A 9877-nucleotide genomic window follows, 5' to 3' on the forward strand; every position below is an offset into this window, starting at 1 on the left:
ATCCATATTTTTCTGATCTGCTGAAGAAATAGGATCTTAGTTTTATCTTCAGATACTGTAAGGGTGAAAGAGAAGACAAATTTTAAGAGTTTGGGATTCAAAGAATCAAACTGCTGCTGGACATGCAAATGTAAAAATAGGGCAGGTGTCAGAGGCTGGCTGGGAACTGAAAATTTGAGGAGCTGTGTTTACAGTCTATTTTGATGAAGTTTTGGGCCTTGTAGTGTTTTAGGTAAAGTTTCAGAACCTGATGAGCTCTGAGACAGATTTATTCCTGCGGCTGAACTTCCCATTGAATGAGAATGAGAACTAGCACTAAGCTAACACCTTGCATTCCACTACAGGGCTAGTTCCCTTCACAGGGCCCATGTAAATAAGGATGTTGTCTGCCCTAGTGTTGGAGGTAAGATCATAAGACTACATCTGTGTCAGTCAATGAAATGGAGTCAAGGCAACCATGCCCTATCCATACTACATTGTACTTAAATGAGGTCCCCTCAGTGTCACCTGTGGCCTTTGAGACTCTTTTTTTTTCCTAGAGGCACTGGTTCAAAAATTGTGCAAGGGCTGTGTTTCAGCCCACCAAACAGCTGCTTTCATACCCAGAAGCTATGCTGCAATGCATGTCCTAGACTGTTAAATAAGGAGTGGTTGTGAACTGAAGTGTTGGAGGGTGCGAAGCCTGTTGCAATAAAGCTGGGGAAGGTGACAAACTTTCATCCATTCTGCTTAAGGGAAATAATCCTTTGCTCCCACTGCCTTGGAACCATGCCTGACCAGTGCACATACAGACAGAGGCCCAAATTTGAAATTATGCCAGGGAGTCACCCACTAATAGGCTAAATACACCAGGTGCAGGGTTAAAACCTATGCCCTGGTAATAATTTTTTTTCTTTTTTGGTTTTTTTTTCTTTTGGCAGGGAAGATGTAGACTGGTAATGAATGCTGCAGTTCCACAGTCTTGAGCAGCAGACTACTGTCAACAGGGAAAATGTTCTTGCCCATTATAAAATGGTTGGAGTCCTTTCTGTGGTTATTATAGTAAAGCTAAGATTTGAGACGCCACTAGCACATAGAAATCTAAATCTAAGAGAAATTAAATTATTGCTGGCTTCTGAATTGGCAGCTGGACACAGATGGGAGACAGTTGTTAGTGTGATCTTTTCCTTTGCACAGAGGCCCATTGGTTTAAATTAATGTAACATTTAGGCTCTGAGACTTAGGAGTTCCAATAACTGGTTTAATGCTGAATGTTAAAGGGCCAACTTGTGCCAGGAGGTATCAGTGTTGCTTTTTTTTCTTCGTATGAGCCAATTGCTCAGTTGTGTATCAGGGCAGGGTTAAGAGTTTAATTGAAACTTGAAGATACAAATGATGACTACTGGAAGATATTCAACAGGAAGATGGACCTTAGCAGCTCTTTTCAGTTGATGTCAACACTTCCTTGGCCTTACCATTAGCCTTTGAGAAACTGAAGTTTCAAACATCCAGTATGTTTGCTGGATGGTTGGGGTTTCAGGGTAGATGAGAGCTCTGATAGAAATATTCACTAGTGCATGTTTTGCTTCTTCTTATCCCCTTGGTATAATTGTAACTGCATTTAACATCAGAGCTTTAGAAACCAAAGGGTTGCATGGTGTTGGGAAGTCTGATGTCTGCAGTGGACAGTGCCTCTCTCTGCCAGTAGAGATGAGTCCTCTCAACACAGATAAGGTGTGGTTTGGCAATCCAAGCTTTCCAGAGCCCAGTTTCAACATGAGCACAGGAGGGCTGGCAAAGTTTTGAAAAAGGATAGTGGGAACTGCACGAAGCACTATATTTTTTTTTTACTCACTGCAGTAACATTTAGGGGTTGTAAATAAGATTAGTTTGAGGATTGACATTCAAATCAGTCTTTGAGAATCTAAGTCTTGAAAATACCAGGATATTTCTGAATTTTGGAGACCCGTCAGAATTCTGAAGAAATTTATATCAATATGGTCCAACTGTACACAAAAGAAGCATGTTATAATGTAAAAAAACCCTATCATTTTATTTTGCAGTGTACTGGGGCATCTGCTAGAATCATGCATATCCACCCGAGCTGGAACTACAAAACCCCACTGATTTTTTTTATCCCAGCCTCTATTCCTGCAAAGATAGGACAGAATTTAACTGCAGTAGTCTTATTAGATGAATGTGCTATCCAACCTCCATGCATTGAAATAGGCAATATGTTATTCACTTTTCTGTTTAAATAAACACTGTAAATATATGTATACTGAAAGAATGCAACAAATAGTGTTGCAGCAAGAAAGGGAGAGAGCATACATTTTCACTGTCGGAGTTGTTTTGGTATAAACACTAACCTTAACGACAATCTTGTGGAACAGCATGTTGTGACTTTCAAGAGCAGAGCGGGTTTTGCTGTCCTCCTGCACCACCACAGACTCACACAGGCAGCATCCTCCCACTCCCACATCTCTTACAAAGCCTCCCAACCTGCCTCTCTCTTTTCAGTAGATTCTGCTGTCAGTACACTGTCAAAAAGGAAAAATCTCTCATTCTAGGACTCTCTGAAATGGGTTTAACTGAAAAAAAACTCACACTGATTTGATGTAAGTTTGGTGTTTTGTGAGCTAAGAGATCAGGTGTATGGTAATCAAAATAAAATAAGTACTAAATGTTTTGTAGAAGCCTGTTTGCGGACTGAAAGTTATAAAAGACAACCAGCAATATTTTTGTGAAAAGAGCCTTTGAACACAAAAACTACCTTTATTTCTACATAAATTCCCTTTTTCCCAGGCACTTTCCTGGGACACAAGATGGAGAGAGATGCTGGTGTTCTCTTTCTCTACAGATACGAGTAGCAAAGCAGTAGGTCACAGTCACAAGGAGAAACTTGACTCTGCGGTCTGCTACCGTCCTTGGCCCAAGAGAGCCTGATGCCCTGGTGCTTTGTGTCTTGGAAAATGTTAGTTGCTTACTTGCTAAGAGGGAATGTAAAGGCCATCTTTTATCACAGGAAGTTTGTGTTTTATTCTGTAGGAGTTTTTTTTTGCTGTTGATTTTAATTGATTTGCTAGACTGTTTGCAGTGTACACTTTCAAGTGTATGCTTCCTTATCCAAAAGCCTTTGCCTTTGAAGAGGGCACTCTACAGAGTAATGTAAGTGCATGCCCCAGGCTCCTCTCCCTCAGTAACCTGCATTCACCAATTTCCATACCTCTTATCTTTATGGGCTATTCCGGGAAGCTGCAAGTAGCAGAAGTTGATCTGCAAAAGAAGATGGGGCTGAAATATGCTGCTTTCACACACCTGCACCATCATAGGCATCCTTGAGTGGCTCACTGTTGATGGGAAGGGCGCTAGGAATCAAACACATATTACATGGCATAGCTCTACAAAGAACAAATAATCACTTTTAACACATGGTGTGACAAAAGCAAATCTTTTTTCTCATTTCTGGGTGAATGAAAAAAGGCAAAGGCGTTTGTATGGTCATATACCCATCACCACACAGAAAGTCAAAGTCCCAATACAAAGTCAAACAAGTACCAGACTACATCGTGTGACCTACAGCACCACTCGCTTTTTCAAGGGCAGTTAACCACAATTCTATTTTCTTCAAGGCTCTAAAATACCCACCCACGCACATCCATCACGTGCACAAACAAAAAGCAGTGATATTTTGTTTCAGCCACGCACTCTGGCAACGCCGCATCCATCTCGGCAGCCTCGGATTTCACCTGCGCTGAGGCTCCGTGATCTTCCTCTGCCCCTCCCCGTGTCTCTCCACCGCCGGGTCTCCCTGGAGGGGACACCGACCCTCTCCCTGCAGCCCCGCGGAGCCGGGGCCGGGCGGCTCCCGCTCACCTGCCCGAGGTGGGGCGGGAGGGGCCGGCCCGGGGCTGGCCGTGCCGCCGCTCCGCCCACGGGGGCGAGCCGCGGGGCCGCCCGGCACCTGCCGCCGCTCCGCTCCGCGCCGCCCGGCACAGCCGGCCCGCACCGCCGCCCTCCCCGCCGGCCGTGCCCTCCCTCCCTCCGGCCGCGCCGGGGACCGCAGGGCGAGCGGCGGCCGCGATCGCCGCGGGGCAGGAGCGCGCTCCGCAGCGCCGGGCGGGCCCCAGGTCAGTGTCGCTTCCCGTACCTGTTGCGCAGGGAGCCGGCGGGGCGGGGAGGGGAGGGAAGGAGGGAGGGGGAAAGCGAAAGGAGCCCCATCGCAGGAGCCCCATCGCAGGAGCCCCAGGACGCGCCACGCTCCCGGCCTCGTCCCGCGGGGAGGCGGCAAGGTACCGGACCTCGGGTCTGCTTCTGGGAGTGGGGGGTGCTGAGCGCAGGGAGCGGGTCCCGCGGCCCGGCTCCGGGGCGTCATTTACCTGAGACCGAGCGAGCCGCGCACGGAGCGGGCGGCGCTTCCGAGCCGCTCGACGGGGCACGGAACGCTCCCCCCGCTCCCGCCCGGCCGCCGCAGGACCCGTCCCTCCCCGCGGGCCGCTCCCAGGCGCCGGGCACACCTCCCGGCAGCGCTGCCCGTCCCCGGTGCTGGGCGAGAGGAGTCCCGGCGCCGACCGAGCGTGCCCGGCTGCCAACCCGTGTTCGCCCTCTTCCCCCCCGCAGGAGCCCGAGATGGCGGACAGCGCCGCGGCCACCGCCGCTCCTCGGGCCGGCGTCAAGGGCTCGGCCGGGCCCTGGTGGAAATCGCTGACCAACAAGAAGAAGCACAAGGAAGCAGCGGTAGCCCCGCCGCACCCCGTCGCCAGCGAGACCCCCGCCGACACCCCCAGCCCCGACGGCCGGGAGGAACAGTCCGGTCCCTTCGGCAGCGGCGACGCCGCGGGAACCGCAGTCGGCAACCGGCGGAGCCTCCGGGTGTCCCATTCGGGCCGCTTTAAGGAGCGGCGGAAGGTGCGCACCTCGCTGCTGGCCGACAGCCCCGAGGTCTTCGACGGCGGCGGCGCCCCAGGCCACGCCGCCCAAGGGCCCGAGTAGGCCGGGAGGAGCTTGCCGAGGAGCCGCCGCTGGATGGGTGGCCGGAGAACTGGCGGGACAGGCGGCCGGAGCCGGTGACTGCCCCGCAGCCATGGGTGCCGTGTAGGCAGCGGCCTCCCACACCTGAGCGGACACTGCGGGGAGCCCGGCAGCGCTGCCAGGCGAGGGAATCGCGGGCGCTGTGTTACACCAACACCGCCAATAGCAAACCCTTGGATGACGGGACAATGTGATTGTCTTTTAAAAAACCACAAATAAACATCCCACTCCCTGTACTGTGGTGAGCGGACTCAAAGGTGCTATCCCAAGGCCGACGGAGGGGTCTCTGAACCTTCCCGCAGCCCTCGACAGGAGCCAACGTGCTGACTCTGAGGCCTGTGCCCCAGCTCCTTCTGGCTCTCAAGCCCAGGAGGCGCTTTGCTGCTTTCATCTCACAAGCTGTCTTATCGAAGGAAGGGGGGTGCAAAGTGCCCTTATCTAATTTCAGGGCCGAGGACCTCCGGTGGTGCCGAAAGTCCTGCCGTTAGCCACAAACACATCTTCCATCCCCCACGGGGGGTCCAGAGAGAGGCATTGTGAGGGGCAGGCTCTTGCCTTCGCCCATGTCCCACATTGCATTTGCATATGGAAAAGGCAGGACCATGCTGGTATTCTCCCTCTTCTTACTGTGTAATACTAAGATGATGTTTCAGAGACTGGTCCCTCGTAGTTCTGTTACAGAGGGAGGCCCATGTTGTCTAGCAATTCACACTATTTACCCAGGGGATACATGATTTTTGCATAATTGGTTATAACTGGGATAATGAAGCTCCAATGAAGAAATTGTGTGTGATAAGATGTAAACATTCTTTTGGGACATGAGACCAGACCTGGAGAGCACAAACAGGGTTGTAGTCCTAATGTGGGAATAGGCTTGGGCACCCCTGGAAGTGTTTACAGTACACTTTGTCTGAGGCTTTTGAAGCAAGGTAAAGTGTCCCAGGATTTCTTGTGATGGTGAGATAATGTGCTTTGACTCCCTCTAAGAGCTCTTGGATTTTTTTTTTTTTGGACAAATAAATATTAGCCAGATTTGTACTGGTGTTGTGCCTTACAGAGCAAAATCAGCTAAAAATACTTGGCAATTACACGTTTCTTGATAGTAGGTGATGTAGCAACAACTGACTTATTTATTTTCAATGCATTTGCAATATGCTTTATATTGTTAAAATAGCTTTAGACTTTTTCTGAGGACAAGATACTACACAGTGGCAGGCACTGAAAATTATTTCCTAACAGTCAAATATTATGCAGTTATGATTCTGTTTGGTTATAACTAATCACTTGAGTCAATTAAAAATAAAAAGACTGGAAAGGAAATGAGAAGTGAGTTCCAGTTGAAAATACATATTAAACCAGCCACTGACAATCACTGAAATGTTGCACTAGATGCTGGGCAAGTGCCCCGTGGTTCAATGTGCACAATAATATGTAATGAACCTTGAAAGCTCCTGTGCAATAAACTCAGACAACGTAGCTGCTGAGGTGCTCCCTGGTCATTCACTCCTTCAGACCCTGGAACCCAAGGACAGAGGGACTGTAGTATCAAATACATTTCCATGGAAGTTTTTCTTTTTTTTTTTCCTCCACCCAGTGTGTAGATAGATGCTTTTAAAATTTCCTTTAGTAAAACTACAAGGTACCGGATTTGGACTGCCTTTTTATATTGCTGACTCCATGCTGACCAAGAACAGATCTGGGGGAGGTGAGGGGAGGTCTTTAAACTTTCTCCTCAGGGTTGCTTTTCTTATGGGAGGCCTCTTCAGTCAAGGGACAACTGAAATGCTCTTCTTGAGAAGAAGCAATCAGAGCAAACCTAGTCTTGGGAAAAGGGGGGTAAGAAAGAAGGGGAAAGTTTAAAAGCTGGAAACAGAGGTGGATGATGAAGAACCATATTCCAGCTACAGGATGAGACAGGGGAGGAAGGAGGCACAAAGTGGTGCATTTGCTGCCAGGGTTGTCATACTACCTTTGGAGGCCAAACTGTTCATGTTTATTATAGGCAGAAGTAGTCTGCGTGTTTTCGTATGTGTGTGTGCCCAAAATGGAAGAACAAGCAAGCAGAAATTGCACTGATGCATTTCTTAACTTCTGCATCTAGTTTGGTGTGAGTTCTTTGAGGGTCAGATCCTCAGAACTAGCCAGAGGCTGGAGAAATGAATGCAGACTAGTGTTTTATATATCTCATGTAGATCCTTTTTTTCATTTTTAATCCTTAAACTGATGTGAAAATACAGTTTCCTCCTCTCTTCTCTACCTAAAAGCTGCCTTTTCTACAGTGAACCTCTGTTTGCTCTTTGGAAATGTCTCAGGTTTGTTGTTTGCAAGTCTTTACCTAGGCACAAGAAATACCCAATTTGGGTTTTATTTGAAAAGCCTGGTGTGCTATTCAGATGGCTGCTGCTAAGGTTCAATATCAATACTGGCTAATATGTGACTAAATATTAGCCATGTCTTAATCCTTGCCTATGATGCTTGTACTTTGGAAATTTGGTCAGAATGGGAAGTCAATAATTGCACGTAAAATACCTCCCAGCGCTCCTCCATCTTTATCCTGACCTTGAGCTGTGGGAAGGAGACGTAATTCTATCTTCCTGCTCAGTCAAATCCTTGCTTCAATGAATATGATAGCAGCCACTGAAAAACTAGATCCATGAGAAAAAGGGCTGGCAGCCTCGTCTCACTTTCCCTGCCCTCTGCGCACAGCAGCGCCTGCAGCTCAGCGCTCACCCATGCAGCACGGCCAGCAGGAGGGAGAAGGCCCCTTGGCCATAACCTGTTGCACAGAAATAGTCCTCTTATTTCCCAGACAGAGCACCAAAAAAAGCTTAACTAATCTGTACACACGTAAATTAATTAAGCTGATACAGAAAAAAAATATTGGACAGTACTCGCTCTGTATAACCATAGAGCATTTCTGGCCACTGCATTATTAAAAGGCAGTTTGCACTCTTAGTATGGGTATTTTTCTCATCTTCTTTATAAAGATCATGGATCAGAAAGAAAGTTGAGGAAATAGGGTGACTGAAAAAGTACTTGCTGTATATTTTTAAAAGTAAACAGTGACATATTGACAAAATAAATAGAAATAAGCAGATGAGGTGAACCTCAGCTATGTCAGTTACAGTACAATTTTCTTAATATTAACCTAGATACTAAGGACTGCTGGTTTGGGGCAAAAGATAAATATTTAGCAAATAGAATGAACTTTTCAAATAAACTTGCAAAGTATATGCTTGCTTATTCCTACTCTTGCCAAAACTAAAAATAAATCTCTGAGTGGTTGCCTGGTGAATCATTCCCTGCTATTGTAGGCTGGTCAGGCTGGACCTCAACAAAGATTATAGGGAGCACCTGCAGAAAATGATCCTAAATTGGAAACGCTGGAATAAATGCCTTGAACGCCCCAAGACTTCTAACCTCAGATGTTATGTCAGGGTATGACTTAAACTGAACTGGAAAAATGGAGAGGAGACCTGACTGTTTGGAGGAAGAGGAGTCTTCACTGTTTGGAGGATTGGTTTTGGGGTTTTGGGTTTTTGTTTTTTGGGGGGGGGGGGTGGGGGTGGAAGGGGAAGGTGTAGGGGTTTTTTGTTTGGTTTGGTTTTGATTTTTTGGGTTTTTTTTTTTTGGGGGGGGGGGGGGTTTGGGAGTTTTTCTGGTGATGGTGGCGTATTTTTTTTCTTTGTTTTTTTTATTTAGTTTTCTCTTCACTGTAATGGCACCAGTGATAATTTTATATTTAAAATATCAAGTCTCTTGTCCCTGAGCAAGATAACCTCATATGAAGGCTAAAATCTGAAGGACAGAACTTGAGGCCTTGGCCTGGCCAGTGCAGCTGGATGCTCGACCTTAAAGTCCATGTTTAATGTGGCTCATTTAAATAGCTGATATCAGAAGACAAGCTGTTTCAAATGCAGCCACAAACTGGAAGCTCATTTTGCTGCCTCATGGGATTCTATCTGGTAGGAAAAAACAAAGAAACCCAAACTTGGTATTTTCTAAGATGTCTTTTAAAAGCTGGGGCAAGAGAGGATAGGTTATAGAATGATATTTGACACCATATAATTACACCATTTTGAAAAGCAAACCTTTCCTCTTCATCTCGAATTTATTGTAAATAACATGAGAAACCTGCTGGCTCTGATTTTTCATTTCAGAATACAACAAAAGAGAGAAAGTTGCTCGATTTTATAGATTTTATAGTGAAGTAGTTTATCAGTTTTATCCTTAATGACACATCTGAAATTCACAAGTAGCTCTAAGAAACAGTATTTGAATGTAGTCTTCAACTAAAGCATACTGATTAGCAGCTGCAGCTTATGGATTTGATTTACTGCCCATTTTATCTAGATAAAGCACTATAACATCAGATAATACCTGTTTTGGGGATAGCAAGTGGCTTTCCATGATAGCTGCAGGGCATGATTTTAAGAAAAAAACTACACTGATGAGTTATCCTCATCAGATCAAAACATCAGGTTTCTTCTGAGTTAAATGCGAAAAAATGGTTCTTTTCAGAGTATTAGTGACCAGACTATCAGATGTTTTAGGATGTGGGAAATAAACTTGATTCTCAGACACAAGCCTGTGCATGCTGTGAATCTCCTGCTGCCTGTTTGCAAAGTTTCTTTCCCCTCATTCAAAGTTATTGTTCCTTGTGGCAGTTCCTTTTACATAAGGAGGTAAAGAGCATTACTCTCCCCATTACTGAAAATAAGAACCATACCTTTGTATGCCTGTTGAACTGAAAAATTTGAGGTAGTGTGTACTTGAACTTTGGCGACTCACCTTTTTTTCCCCACTGCTGACTTAAGTTTATTTTGCTTTCCGGGTCTTTGTTCTATCCTCAGTCTGTAAATGTTTG

At 46.4% G+C, this 9877-nt stretch overlaps 1 protein-coding gene across 2 annotated transcripts; it reads left to right on the top strand.

Annotated features, from left to right (window-relative positions):
- Positions 1-3761: 3761 nt before the first annotated feature.
- On the top strand, positions 3762-8532 carry PRR15 (proline rich 15). Of its 2 annotated transcripts, none has more exons than XM_005480904.4 (2): positions 3762-4109; positions 4600-8532. In XM_005480904.4, the coding sequence occupies exon 2, from the start codon at positions 4609-4611 to the stop codon at positions 4969-4971; it is 363 nt and encodes a 120-aa protein (XP_005480961.2). In that variant the 5' UTR covers positions 3762-4109; positions 4600-4608; the 3' UTR covers positions 4972-8532. The 2 variants fall into 2 exon arrangements, with proteins under 2 accessions (XP_005480961.2, XP_005480962.2); XM_005480905.4 differs by lacking the exon at positions 3762-4109 and adding an exon at positions 4176-4271.
- The last annotated feature ends 1345 nt before the right edge of the window (positions 8533-9877 follow it).

Source organism: Zonotrichia albicollis, chromosome 1, assembly GCF_047830755.1.
Source record: "Zonotrichia albicollis isolate bZonAlb1 chromosome 1, bZonAlb1.hap1, whole genome shotgun sequence".
NCBI classification, from domain to species: Eukaryota; Metazoa; Chordata; class Aves; order Passeriformes; family Passerellidae; genus Zonotrichia; species Zonotrichia albicollis.